Below are 14,694 nucleotides of genomic sequence, written 5' to 3'. Positions count from 1 at the left end.
TTATCTCTTTTATGACATCAAAAAATTGAAACCTCTCTTGAGGAGGAGAGCAACGAGATCCAGTTCTTTGTATATCAACAAAAACCTTGTGGAATCCCTTGTCGACAGTTTAGAATCTCTCTTTTACACATTTAAGGTCCCTGTATTTCAGAGAAAACTGGTGTCCCGCAGAAGTATCAGCAAAGCATATCATATTGGGGTTGATACAAAACTCAGCATGAAGATTGCTCCCCAGGCTTGCCTTTCTTGTACTGTCACCAATAACATGCTTGACATGGAATTTTGCTTCTATGATTAGGCGAAGCAGCATCTTTATAATTGTATTGCCACATTTTGTATGGCGGCCTACTCTAGAAGCCACTGTCATTTGGACGATGCCTTCCTCACTGGGATTGCCTTCTTGGTTTTTATAATTATGTATGTTATGATTATAAAAGGAGCTCATAGTAGTTAAATAAAAAAAAATAGAAAAAGATTGTGAGAGATTGCAGAAGGTTGTAGGAAATTGTATGAGAGAAAACAGTTTTAACTTAAAGTATTTATAGGACTGTCAATGAGAATTACTCTTATTATTTTCAAGGCTGGATTTAGTATCTTTTGCTCTTAGTATTACTCTATTATCTCTCCACAAATTCATCCAGCTCAGTAAATACTATGTGCTTGCTTAGACAAATGCTCATTTTTCATCAGAATATTGAATATTTATTATTGCCTATTATCACAAGAATACTATAGTAATAGCTGAAATTTCTATATTTGTTAATTGAAACGATCATAGATTTTTTAGATAATATACTGAGGACGCTGGAGAGCACCTTTAGCCTTCACATGCTAATTGCAACACAGCCCTTGCCAATAGACTACTACATACTGTGATTAATATTTTTTTTTGATACAGAAAAATGATAGCCAAAGAGAGACAGAACAAGAGAACAAGAAAAAGAAAAAAAAAGTAATAAAAGGACAAGGAAATGTATGGCAGTCTTTTTTTTTTCTCTTTTCTTTTCTTTGCACAGATTATATACAATGAGCAACAACAACAGCTTCAACAGCAACAACAGTGACAATGGAATCTTCAACAGATCCATTAGCACAATCTCCCCCCTCCCATCCGTGGGAGGTTATAATCCTTCCCCTTCCCCCTCTCCCTCTCCTTCCCCCTCTCCCTCACCTTCAACCATTTTTTCCGTTTCCTCCCCCGCCTCGTCACTCCCATCATCTTATTCCGTTCGTTCGTCTGCTTCGTCGCTGGAGTCACGCCAGCGTTCGAATGCCCCCTCCCCCTCCTCTCTCTCTCGCTCACCTTCCTCTTCTTTCTCTTCCTCCTCCTCCTCGTCTTCTTTCTCTCTCTCCTCCTCTTCTTCATTCGTTCCTTACTCCTCCTCCTCCTCGTCTTATCTTTCTTCTCCTCTTCCTTCCTCTTCCTCCTCTTCTTCTCTTTCTTCTCCTCTTCCATCCTCTCCCTCCTCCTCTTCTTCATCTTCTTCATACGTTCCTTCATCTTTTGAAGAAGATGAAGTTTGTTCGGATAAGTCTTGATTTATGTGTATATATGTATATAATATTAGATAAATGATAAAATCCTAATCACAGCTTTATATACATATATACATATATAGCCCCAGTTGTACCAAAAGGTACAAAGAGAAAGTTGGATGAGTTGGAGGAGCTTGCCGAGTTGGCAATGGAGTACCGCCGTGTGTACAAGCGCACGGCGGTTAACAAACCGTTCAAGAAGTCTCCCCTCGGTTGTGAAGAAGACGGGGATCTCGGGTAGGCGCCAAAGAAACCTGCGCAAGTACTTTCAGTTGGTGGTAAGTAACTACTTATCTTTATACATATTTGTGTGTTTATTTATATATATATATCTAACAAATGCCTTTTCTTTTCTTCATTAGCGGTAACCACTGGAACGAAGCGGAGCTGCCCTGAGGACTTTGACGAAGACGAACGCGTCCCAAAGCGCGTCCTTCGTCAGATCCTTGCTGATTACGAGGAACCCGTCCAGAAGGGCAAGACGGGCCTTCCATTGTCAAAGGCCCTCTACAGACGGGTTCTGAGTCAGGAGACCCAGGCAGAGGCGGTCCTGGCCATCACAGGGTGCCTCCACCCTAGAAAGTGTGAGGCAGTAAAGCCAGAAGAGGACGCCGCCGTCTTCCAGGTGCCACATCCAGTAGTGGTATCACCAGCATCAGCATCAGCAGCATCAGCAGCAGCATCAGCATCAGCATCAGCAGCAGCATAATCAGCAGCAGCATCATCATCATCAACAACAACAACATAAAACCCAGCGCTTTTGGTCTGGATATTCTTTTCTCAAGAGCGGGAAAAAAAAGATGAAGAATCTCCAGACCATCTCCCGGCAGAAGCAGAAGTTACTCCAATTAACTGCTTTATATATCTTATAGCAACAGGAAGCAACAGATTCCAATCTACTAACAAGCAACAGATTCCAATCTACTAACAAGCAACAGACTAATCTACTAACAAGCAACAGTTACTAATTTACTAACAAGCAACGGGAACTAACCTACTAACAAGCAACGAGAACTAACCTTACTGGCAACTAACTTGATTAGCAGAAACAGAAACAAAATCCGAAATCTGGATCAGTATTAGGATCAGTATTAGGATCAGTATTAGGATCAGTATCAGAATCAGTATCAGGATCAGTATCAGGATCAGTATCAGGATCAGGATCAGTATTAGGATCAGTATCAAGATCAAGACCAATGCCAGGGTCATGGATAAGGATATGATTAGGATCAGGGTCAGGATCAGGGTCAGGACCAGAAGGAAGGAAGGATAGATAAAATAAAAAATTAGAATATATATATAAATATTATTTATTTTATTATTTATTTTATTATTATTATTATTATTATGAGAGAAATATATCTATTTTACAATTGCGGTAACATAAGAATCGTTGGATTTACTATTGATACTATAATGTAATATGAATTAAGAAAATATTAATACTAATGAATATCAAGAAGACCATAATATATGCTTATATAAAAGTAGCTATTGTACGGCACCAATAGTGCTAGCACTGGAATTGGCATTGGCATTGGCATTGGCATTGGCATTGATATAATAAACTTATACAAGAGCCATACACACACATATATATATATATATTGAAAAGCAGATATGGCCCTTTATAAGAAGAAAAACTGACAGGCTTAAAGATGGAGTCATAACATACTTTTTCGTTCGGCAGGAGATATAGTTTGACCACATTCTCAAGTCATTTGGTAAACAGAGTTTATCGACTGCTCAAAGTAGCCCATAAGAAAGTTCTTGAAAATGGAGCAATCTTACTTACCTAATGTCCTGGACGACACGAAACAAGAAAAAATAATAACCAAAGAAGCTAATTTGTCATTTCATAAAAGATAAGGATATCTTGATAGTACTACTCGCTTTGTCGGTTACGACTGTCCGTCAGAAAAGGTACATTGCTAGATTGCGTTGTAGCCATAAAAACAGTTTAAAAAGAACACTGGGTCAACGTCTCAAATTATTTTTGAATCACCCATGAGAAAAACTGGCATGGGAGTGAGAGCAGTAAAGTGCAGATGCCATGTTCGAAAAGAAGTATCTTCAGTGTTAGACATCCTGTAAGCTAGGTCTATGGAATCATGTAATTTTCTTTACAAGTCAAAGGATTAGTTCTCTTGCAAGTAGCAAATAAAGATAGGTAATGTTTTATTATTATTACTATACAAGAATTATAGAATAAAATTATTAAAGAAAAATTATACACAAACAATGGAAGAGTCTACGATTTTGTCAAACCATTGTATACATTTTGCCAAAATCTGTCATCGTAGGTTTTTTCAAGCCTCAGATCATATTTGGCTATATATTCACATTTCAGCTCAGCATAGCCTCTTGGAAGGTCTTGATGCCATTTATCCATAGCTACATTTCCTTCGTTTGATCTGTACACTTCTTCACTACTTTCAGTATTCTTACTATCGTGAAAGTGACCAGAATGATAATAATCATAAGCATAAGAGACTTCTTCTTCTTCCAGTATTCTCACTTTAGACCTTCCTCTATAGATTGTTAGATCTTCGCAGAATGTATGAAACCAGATTGAACTTGCTAAATATCTCGAGTATATATTATTGTATAATCGAATATCTGTTGATCTGTTCTTGATCTTCGTTTGGTCATTATGGGCAACTGAGGACGAAAGAGAAAGGGAAACCAAATTGAGATTGGAATTTCGAAGGCTATTCACACTTTGTTGATAAAATTGAACACAATGTATATGCAACAACTTAAAATCTGTGTATGGCATATTAAGGCAGAGACACCCAGTATCTTGATAGACTATTCCGGTAACATTTACACCGTTCAGACGCATGTAGTTGAGCTGGCGGCATCTAAGCGATAGGTAGTTAAACGTTTCAGACTCGACAGTTGCTCCAGTAACGTCCAGTATCCGCAATCCATGAGTGATTGAGTAATCAATTTTTTTTTGCTTGATGGATATAGATCCCAAAGAAAATCTTAGCCTTTTGAGAGACACACAATGGTCCAATAAGCTGTTTAGAGTAATATGGGTGTTGCATTCGTGGATATTCAAATCGACCAGTCGAGAGCAATTGTTGAAACCGGTGCTTATGATCTGTGGATCTCTGAAATCATAGCCTATGACATTGAATATTTCAACTGTTTCTGATACCGCATTTACACATTCTGTGATATTTCTTTCAAGTCTGGCTTTTTCGTCTTTGTGGTAGCAGAATTCGTTGATCAAATCCTTGATAGGTACGTTGAACGGACGGAGAAGCTTCCAAAATGTAAGATGTAGTTGATCCGGATTTCCGGAACTGTACATCCTCGCTGTGTTGAGATGCGGAAAGACATATGGAAGACTGGTTAAAAGTCGCATGGTTTCATCCTCATGCTCGTATTCAAGATCCTCATCATCATTAATAGCCCATTCGAGTAAGCGAATATTGGGGTACTTTCGGGCAAAATAGCAGATCCATCGAAGATCTAGGCTGCCATACCCAAGTTTGAATGATTTTAAGCTTATTGCCGGGGTTGCCTTTTCCATCTGTGATAGGTGCTCTGGAGTGAGTGATGCAAATTTGAGTTGGATTGACAGGTGCTCTATTCGTGGTAGGTACATATGAAGCGTCTCAAAATCTTTCAACTCAAAGATCATAATCTTTTCCCAATTGTATTGCTCGAGTTCTAACTCAGTGAGAGAAGGAAGACAGGATAGGACTTCCAGAACGTTTTTTTCTGCATGAGAATATCCCAATCTAGTTGTGTCGACGCACAGTTTTGTCAAGGAGGTCCAAGAATTCCAGTCTGCGGTCCTGCCAAAGCTGGTCTTGCTGATGTTCTTTTTACCGGTCTTAAAGTGGCGCAAATTTGGAAAACGTTGTTGGATAACTGAAAGTTGAGTGTCGCTGAGGATAAAATTTCCATAGAGGTCAAGTTTTCGTACAAGATGTCCGTACTTTTGATAAATGTTCTGAGAAGGATTTGCCGAACTACAGACAGCAAATAGTTTTAATCGGCTACTTATTTCGACTGTATCCCATAATGATTCTTCAAAGGGAGTCTTCCATGATTTGCAGGTCTGGACGCATGGTATTCTATCATTAACCAAAAGGAAGCTTGCGATGTGAGCAAGAATTTCAAAGGGAAGTTGAGAAGCAAGCATGGTGAAGAAAAAGAAAGAGAGAGAAAAAATGGCTCACGTAGTTTTATAAAATCAAAGGCAAGATTATATATATATAAATAATTTCTTAGTAAAGGGGAAAAATAATATGAATGAATAAATGTAAAACGTATAAATGTATAGTTCATATGTGCGATATCAATCAGCTCATATATATTTACATAATATTTCTTTCTTAGATTTCTCATAAGGCATGCAATTGTATCAAAACTCACGGACACCAGGTCATATTGCCATAATTGAATATCTAAAATAGCCTGTTTTTATTGCAATAGAAAAATTAAAAGTGACTAAGAAGCTCACAAGGCTTTACTGAAAAGCGTGGGAAGTTCATTTGATAACCCAATTTTGATACCAAAGATTTTTTTCTATATTATCACCAAAATTTGAAACAGAAAAGAAAAAGCATAATACACTCATATTAAGTGCATTATGTAATACTAATATCAGCTATTATACTATGAAAAGCACGAGCGATACCCAGAAGCTTTCTTTCATTTATCATTGTGGTCTGAAACTTAGATAAAGTCATTATACTATAGAAAAAAATATGATTTTAGTGAGATTATTGCAAGTTTTCCGGGGTATACACTCAAGTGTATTAGAGAGCTTGCTATCTAATCCGTTAAACCATCGGCGTAGGCGTAGGCGTAGGCTAAATGAATTCCCAAATTTGTGAAAATATTGTACCTCCGATGTTTCATTTCCCTTTAAAGCTATCCGCTGAAGATTTACCGGCTATCTAAGCCTTTAAAGCTGAACCTTATCCTTTGGATTCTTGAAGACATATTCACCTCATGTTTTTCAAATTCCATAGCATAAAATATAGAAGGAGGCCCTTGGCTAACATGTACTGTAATGTCAATCGGAAATATAAATTAGTTCTTTGTAAAACTCATTATATTGGACATGATATCAATTATTAACATAACACATCAAAGAGTGTAGTGTAAATAAGAACATTTGTCTTTCGAATTCTCGCTAAATTTCTTCTATTTCACCTATTTCACTCTTATATACAAGCTAGTATGATCTTCATTACTCTCAAAAACACTCTCATAACTAGTAAAAGGAAGTTAATCTTCAAAAGTTACACTTCTCCATATGAAAAAGACAAGTAGTCAACTGCGAGAAGGTTGCATGGTATAACATTAAAGCTAAAGAAAGAATATACAAGTAAACTACCAAAAATAAGCTTGCTCTAATACAAGAGTACCCGGACCTCTACACAACTGTTTGTCCAGAGTATCTGTCCTAAAGGATTGGGATACAATTATCAAAAGGGTAAACTCGTGTGTTAAACTGTGTCTGTTATTTGGCTATATAATTTAAAATATTCTCCGTACCTCTGCAAACCCTTACTTATGACGAATCTTAAGTATATGTTTTCTTAAGCGCATTATTGAAGCGGTAAACATATTAGGTTGTTCTTTGGATATGCTTATTTTAATAAAATAAGCTCAAATACAAGTAAATATAACGTAAATCTTCTTAAATAGCAGTGAAACCTTGGAAACAAAACATAATATATAAAGAAAATATTAATATAGATATTGTATTGGCCAATTATTCGTAAAAATGTATGTTAACAAGGTCATTATGGTTGTTTTTTCTCTCTCATCACAACCATCGTATCCCTATTCTAAGTCGATGAATAATTTAAACACATATATAAGAATTTTGCTACTTTTGGTATACAGTATTTAAATCCAGGTAGCAAGCTCTATTATTATTTATTTATTCATTTATTAGAGAACCCGTTGGGATGTGATATTTTCAAAGACTACTAAAAAAGAATTATTAGTGAAACCCAGTCAAAAAAAAAGAGAAACTCGACCACAGTTGATGAAAACATAAGTACTGTGACAAACATAAGAGAGATACATCTTAATAAACTTGGCTTTCCAAGACTTATTCTCTTAAGTAGATATATAGAGACGACTCTTGACTATATTATGTTTATGTTTGAAGGTAAAGAAACAAGCTCAATTCTTAATAAAAACTTGGTGATGAAATGGCCTCCCTCAGTAAAATTTTACATCTTTTCATTGGAATTTAAATCGCTGCGTAGCAAGAGTGAGTGAAAATTTAGAATTTTCACTCGACAACGGGTTCTCTATTTATTTGGATGTGGGTATTGGATATGCCGATTTTTTTTTACTGGATATGTGACTTTTATTTTCGGGGTCGGTGCCGACCCGCCGGTGAGGATCATTTAGTGACACCCATTAATCCAGCTACTCTTGCTTCCTTTGTGAGTTAATGGAGAGGATGAAAAAATACAGTTACATATTAAAAAATGCATTTGAACGCATTTTACAAAGTATCATATACAAAGTTTTATCAGCAAAAGAAAAGGTAGTACTCTGTTCGATTAATTTAAGTTTATAGACAAGAGGCACAAACCTAAAAGGGCTGCGTAACTCAAAAACAACAGCTACCAAAGTGAAATATGTCAAACAATATTGAGAGAACACTGTTCATTACGAATCTAATTATGATTGCAAGTCGATTTTAAATGGAAGGGCAGGCTTGAATATAAGAGTTTTATGGTGAAGATGAGCATGAAAAATTAACTATATACATCAATTGTTTTTTTTTTGAACCAAGGGCAAAAGCGCTTTAACGGTTGACCGACCCGAAAGTAACGATGCGTGTTACCCTCTCTAGAAGTGAAACGTAGCCCACCTGTTCCTTAAAGAATACCTGACCAACAAAGACAATATTAATTTATGGGTAGTATAACACTGACTTCAATGATTTCTTGGTTTTCACAAAGAGTATAAAGGTGAATGTACATTCGATACAGTCAAAAGCAAGACCGACCAGCCTTCAACAGTAACCGAGCCGAAGCCTATTTTTTTAAGGAAAAAAGAATGCTCGGTACGTCTTCAGTGCACAATGTCTTTAAATGTTGTGTATCCACACATAGATCATAAACTGCGCCGCTCTCCCAGTATGGTTGGTTAACTCTCACAGAGTTCGCACAAATGAAAAGAAAATACAACAACTCTGTTTTTCATTTTTTTTATTAGTAAAAAAAACACACTCGAACTCACGCAGACTCACGCACTTACTTTTTCATTGCTCTTTACATCATGCTGGCATCTGAATTGCCATTCGAAATCATTTCCCACATTGCCAGCTTTCTTTCATTCAAGCGCAAATATATATGTACAGTTGTTTGTAAATCGTGGCAAGCTCCCCTTCAAGAGTCTTTGTGGAGTGAATTACGAATTTTTAATCGAAAAAAGATGGAGAAGATATGTGACCAGTCTACTGACGAATACCAAAGCTACCACAGAAATGGACAGCATGTAAAAACATTGTTTCTTGAAGGAGAGTTACGTGCAAGTGATGGGGAACTTCACACCTTTCAACAACATTTTCAAAGCTTAAATTCCTTGACTATCGAACAAAATGGCCTGAGCAATGACAACTTTGCCGCGACTGCTAATTGGAACCTTTGGGGAAAATTAACTGAGCTAACAATCCACTTGAGTAAATGGAACTCTGACAGCTCAGAAAAACCTTTTCTCGATATATTTGCTTGCTTACCTTGTCTGACAAAACTACGACTTTCTCAGGGATGGGTTAATGGTTCGATGTACTTTACATGGAATGATTTCGAGACAATACACGATTATTTGCCACGACTCGAAAGCTTGTCAGTCAATATGACTCTTGCCTCGCTATCATCAAACGATTTGGATCTCATTCAAGACGTAAAACCAGCAAATCGACTAGTAATCTTTGGTCCCGAAGCCGTTTACCATGACTACCGTTGGCTTTGTTATTTCGCTCTTAAATATCCGAATATACACACACTTGGAAAGATGTCCTTTGGTAATGACAGACTTGTAGAAGACTGCCCGAGCTCTATGATACCGTGGTTTGAAAGCATTTCATTTGTATTCCAGTATCTCAAGGCAATAACCTCTGTCATCGGAGGCCACGAAGGAAAACCGAACCTCCTATTTTGGAATGTCTTATGCCCATTCCATATTCCAATCAAACGCTTAGAGTACGATGTACACGTAAGCTTAATCACGCCAGGCACATTTGAAAGCATTGTCAAAGAAGCTGTGAATCCATTTTCCAAATCTGTCGAGTCTGTCTGCATCAGAACATACAATTATATTCGTGGTCTGTGGGTACTCACAGCTACTCTTGACTACTGCCCTAACCTAGTTGACTTGAACCTTCGGATACGTTGCGTTATTATTGAAATGGATATACTGTTGAATCGATGTGTAGCATTGAAGCGATTAAAGCTATCGGGGGGCTCTCTTATAATCAGTCCAGAGGCACCAAAAACCACTACCTTACATGGATTGCGAATGATGGAACTTACATTTATAAAAACAAGTTCTAAAACACTCAACAACATATCTTTCCGGTGCAGACGCCTAAATTATATGCAGTTGACTAATACTTCAATCACTGGATCTATTTCTTCCACAACTGGTAATCTTTGTGTCGATATGTCATACACTCGCTTCAAAGTACTTCTTCTCCGAAACGTGCGATTCAATATCTCTGAAATACACAGCGACATCAATAATATAAACTTTATGGTCCTTTCTAGACCAATCATTGACCAGCAATTAAGAGATGATACAAGGCACCGCAGAAGACGAAGAGTTTCTTCATGGTATCGACTCCCATTTTTTGCAGCCCAATCTGATGCCTTGTTGTCAAGTAAAGGACACCCAAAGAATGGCGTAGAAGCTACCTGGTTTTACACTCCTCACAAATATGAGGGTGTTGAAGGGTGGATGTCACAGACATGGGTACTCACAGAGACAGAAGTCAAGAAAGCTCTCGACTATTACAATCATTTTAACCATGGAGAAAGCACAGCATTAAAGAAGCAATATAAACCAGCTGATAATATACGAAAGAAGAGAAGCGATTGGAAAGGAGATCTATTCCGCGGCTATGCTACACTAAAATGTGGATATGTAGCCGAGTACACCATTGGAAGCGGGTGGTTTACAGATGATTACGTTTGGCAAAGACTGTTCGTTTCTTTGAATTAATACTAACCACATCTTATCTTATTGTATTATATACCTATCTATGATACCAAATAATCAGAAAAAGACAAAGGATACAAATACATACTTGAGTTCTTAAAGCCTCTTAAAAGTGACATATGATTAATTTTACAACCAATAACTTTGAATCATTAAATTCAATATTGAATATACCCCATTTTTAACATTTTTTTAATACATCATATTTTTGCAAAGAGATACTTACAGAAACAGCTGTGGCGATATATATATATACACAGAACATTGTCTTTACCTCTATCAGAACTTTGATTTTAATTGAGACAGTTTATTTAATAGAAAATAATAGACTAGCTATAAACTTTTATACGTTAATCAAGTTCAATATTACAATTTTGTGTGCAATATTTGAGGCTAAAGTTTATTTTATTCATCATAGAAATGTACGATAAAGATCTCTTTCGTATTGACACCATACTTCTTTATCAATATCATATTTCTCAATGTATCCAAGTCGAATTTCAGCATATCCACGGCAAAGATCTTTACGCCATTTCTTTTTAAGTACTTGTCCACGCCAAGATCGAAGATATTCATTATCAGTTTCGGCCTTATTTCTAATTTGAAAGTTACTGTAGTATTTTCTGGCTCTTTTGGATTCTTTTTTCCCCAAAACTCTTTTCGCACTGTTCCAATGGCCCGATCCATCGAATAAACGGTATATATGAACCCAGCTTGCATCTATATTCTCCATTGATTTCTCATTGCTAGTATATATTGGTCCAGTTTTAGCTTCTTTATTTATATCTGACTCTAGTCCAAGTGAATGCCGGGAAATTGGTCTGTGAATGTTTATAATATTTATGGAAATTGGCTCATCCGAAAGATTATTTGATGCCTTGATTTCAGAGCCGTTTAAATGAAAGTACTTTAGGTTGGTGGAGGACAAGTCGATAGCAAGTTTTCCACTTTCTTCAGATATTGATCCACTTATGACTGACTCGGAAACACACATGATTTGAAGTTTCATACAGCGGGGAGACAAATAATTGAATGTATCGGCAGTAATAGTTGATCTCACAAATGAAATAGTAGAGACATCGTGTGGTATACGTGTATTGAAAGCACTTGAGCTGATGTCAATATCTACCTCTCCCAACATAATATTTTTTAAAGCCTTACAGCCATTTAAGAGCTTGTCGAGTTTAATAGAAATTCGGAAGGTAGAGATGTTTAATTTGACTAGACGAGTACAGCAGGATAATGCTGATGTTACATCTTTTATGTTTTTGTATGCTCCAAAATATGATATATATAACTCTTCGATTGTGTTGGAAAAAAATTTAACGCTAGCTTCTATGGCTCTTCCAGAAATATTGTCGGATGTTCCCTGATAAAAGCGCGGACTGTATGTTAGACGTTTGACCGGAATATTACAGGAAGAAAACATTTTCCAAAAGGAAATATGCGAATCATCTGAAGATCCTGACATACGCACAGAAAGTTCCTCCAAGCAAGAGAATGCGTAAAGATCAGAAGCAAAAAGCGATACTGCCTTTTCGCAAGAGACTACGGGCAAAGAACTTATTTCTTCTGTTCCCAATATAAATTTACGAAGATTCGGGTATTTTCGAGCAAAAAAGTATATCCATCGTTGATCGTTATTAAGGCAGTTGAGTTCGAATTCTGTTACATTATTTGCAGGAACAGTTTTGGCTATGTTTTTAATATCTTTATGGATGAGTGTCGTGAGAACCCCATAAAGGTGAATATTTTCTAGGAGTGGTGCGTGTACTTGGAGGGCATCAAAGTCTTCTACCTTAAGCTCTAAAACCTTTGGTGTGACTTCAACAAGCTCCAATTTCTTCAGGGATGGCAGGAAAGAGAATATGTCAAAGAAGCCGCTTGGTGGATTGGCTAAAAAATCGTCCATCTCAACAATCAGAGTATCGAGGAATTTCCAGTTTCTCCAGTTTGATAGTATTCCATAATTGCACTTTCTAAGACACACAAATCCAATAGTAAGATTGCGTATGTTAGGGAGTTCTTGTTGAATTCTTTGTAAGCAATCCGAGTTTATACGGATTGTTCGATACAGGTAAAGTCCCTTGGCGTATTTCCCATTAATTTGGTATGTAGTCATTTCATTGGTTTTTGGTTTGGTGATTGCGTAAATAGAGCTACTGTTATATATTTTGAGGTAGCTCCATGATGCTACTTGAAAAGGGTCTTTCCATAGTTTGCAAACGTAAGTGCACGCTATCTTGTCTTTAAGAGAAAGGAACTCGGCGATATTGGAAAGAACTTCAAACGGAAGTTCTAACGACATTGTAGCAGAAAGGTGAATAACTGTCTTTTTAACTTTCTTCTTGCGCAATAGAAATACAACATATTTTGTGGAACAATAAGCCGCAGCATTATTAAAATCTTGTTACTACAATATAAAAGACCATAGATCTTGCTGTGTAACTGAATATAAATTGCCATTGTAGGAAATGGCACAAATTTTAATTCCGTAGTGCATATTTCAAGCGATTAGAGGGGGTGTCGAGTTGTGATAATAGAGACCTTCATGCATTTTGGAAAAGTGCAAATTATTGCTTTATAAGGGAAACTTTTAAAATTTTCCAAATCTAAAAATAAAACAAGTGAAACATGACAGACAAAAATTGGAAAAGTTCCTCTTACCCTGTTCAATATTTGAAAAATTTGAGGTGAATTTTCCAATTTTTTTGGTCAATAATTTTCTATATTTGTCTTCTACTAAACTGTCTTTACAAATCACTTTAAAAAAGGAGGAAAATATTTAATTTCTTTCCTTGTAATTTTAGTGATAATTATATGTCCGGTAATATACATAGAAAGTCACATCTGATCAAAGTGACTCCACTTTAAAAAGTAATTTAGTGTAGTACCCGACAATTTGAAAAATTGTTGAAAAATTTGAATGCATGAAGGTCTCTAATTTCAAGATGACTAAAAAATAATTGTTTGTAAAACCCAATCAAAAATAAGAATAAAACTCAGACACAGTTATGAATATTATAAGTTGAAAACATCGATACTAAGAAATTTAGAGGAAATAGACCTTAATAAACTTGACTTTCCAAGGCTTATTTTATTAAGTATGTATAAAGAATAGGCTACTGGCTATAATACATTTTGTTTTGAAGTGAGAAAAATAAGCCCAATTTTTACTAGACATTTAGTGAGCATTTGAAGTCAAAAATCAGGGAATCCCTAACTTTTGGCGAACTATCCATCATTTGTAAACCGCGCAATATTAGGGGGTTTCATTAGAGAGCTTGTTAACAGAGTCGATCAAGCTTATACTTCGACTTAGGCTTATCGGAGTATATATTTTCTTATACCGACTACAACTTCCATTTTTGATAAGCCTAAGTTCTCTACTTCGACTTAATTTAGTCGAATAGCGAGAACCTTATCCTACAAATTCATGAAGACATATACAATAATTAATTTTCAGTACTCCTTGCATAAAATCAATTATAAGACTCTTAGCTAAAATATACTAAAATATCAGGGTGAAATATCAATTAATTCTCTCTAAAAGTCATTATGTTTGTCATGTAATAAAATAATAACATAACATTCCAAGTCTTGGGTATAAAACTCATAATAAATCAACTTTTTTCTATTTCATACATCAACTTTTTTTTACAAATCACAATCTTTATTACTGTCATACATTTATAAATATCTAACCAACTATGGTACCAAATAAATCAAACAAAACTACAAGAAGAAACAGAAAGAACTTGGTCATTCACCAGTACATACCGTCACCTCCAAGTACAAAAGATCAAGAAGGCGAGAAATTTGTTCCTATGGTCAGCTCGTCGGGTTCTCTAGGTAGCTTAACATACTACAAAAAAACTAGTACTACTTCAAGAGGATAATACTTAGTTAAAAAGGTTATAATGTAATTTTTAAAGGTAA

General features: G+C 36.1%; 6 protein-coding genes across 6 annotated transcripts; 2 read left to right on the top strand and 4 right to left on the bottom strand.

Moving 5' to 3' along the window:
- Positions 1–109: 109 nt before the first annotated feature.
- Positions 110–445, bottom strand: PHYBLDRAFT_146476 (hypothetical protein; the record flags this gene model as incomplete). Its single annotated transcript, XM_018431657.1, has 1 exon — positions 110–445. The coding sequence occupies one exon, from the start codon at positions 443–445 to the stop codon at positions 110–112; it is 336 nt and encodes a 111-aa protein (XP_018290314.1).
- Positions 446–1,026: 581 nt separating this feature from the next.
- PHYBLDRAFT_65683 (hypothetical protein) lies at positions 1,027–2,759 on the top strand (the record flags this gene model as incomplete). Its single annotated transcript, XM_018441508.1, has 4 exons — positions 1,027–1,120; positions 1,620–1,697; positions 1,899–2,179; positions 2,580–2,759. The coding sequence occupies 4 exons, from the start codon at positions 1,027–1,029 to the stop codon at positions 2,757–2,759; spliced, it is 633 nt and encodes a 210-aa protein (XP_018290313.1).
- A 1,028-nt stretch (positions 2,760–3,787) lies between these two features.
- On the bottom strand, positions 3,788–5,698 carry PHYBLDRAFT_146474 (hypothetical protein; the record flags this gene model as incomplete). Its single annotated transcript, XM_018431656.1, has 1 exon — positions 3,788–5,698. The coding sequence occupies one exon, from the start codon at positions 5,696–5,698 to the stop codon at positions 3,788–3,790; it is 1,911 nt and encodes a 636-aa protein (XP_018290312.1).
- A 448-nt stretch (positions 5,699–6,146) lies between these two features.
- PHYBLDRAFT_169411 (hypothetical protein) lies at positions 6,147–7,134 on the bottom strand (the record flags this gene model as incomplete). The annotated part of the gene is made up of 4 exons (XM_018436069.1): positions 6,147–6,252; positions 6,452–6,569; positions 6,933–7,024; positions 7,079–7,134. The coding sequence occupies 4 exons, from the start codon at positions 7,132–7,134 to the stop codon at positions 6,147–6,149; spliced, it is 372 nt and encodes a 123-aa protein (XP_018290311.1).
- Positions 7,135–8,814: 1,680 nt separating this feature from the next.
- PHYBLDRAFT_65686 (hypothetical protein) lies at positions 8,815–10,758 on the top strand (the record flags this gene model as incomplete). Its single annotated transcript, XM_018441509.1, has 1 exon — positions 8,815–10,758. The coding sequence occupies one exon, from the start codon at positions 8,815–8,817 to the stop codon at positions 10,756–10,758; it is 1,944 nt and encodes a 647-aa protein (XP_018290310.1).
- A 409-nt stretch (positions 10,759–11,167) lies between these two features.
- PHYBLDRAFT_65687 (hypothetical protein) lies at positions 11,168–13,221 on the bottom strand (the record flags this gene model as incomplete). The annotated part of the gene is made up of 2 exons (XM_018441510.1): positions 11,168–13,053; positions 13,170–13,221. 2 exons carry the CDS (start codon positions 13,219–13,221, stop codon positions 11,168–11,170), a joined length of 1,938 nt encoding a protein of 645 aa, XP_018290309.1.
- Between the last annotated feature and the right edge of the window lie 1,473 nt (positions 13,222–14,694).

The sequence above is a fragment of the Phycomyces blakesleeanus genome (genome assembly GCF_001638985.1).
Source record: "Phycomyces blakesleeanus NRRL 1555(-) unplaced genomic scaffold PHYBLscaffold_13, whole genome shotgun sequence".
Lineage (NCBI taxonomy): Eukaryota > Fungi > Mucoromycota > Mucoromycetes > Mucorales > Phycomycetaceae > Phycomyces > Phycomyces blakesleeanus.
This window is presented reverse-complemented; position numbering and strand designations above follow the sequence as displayed.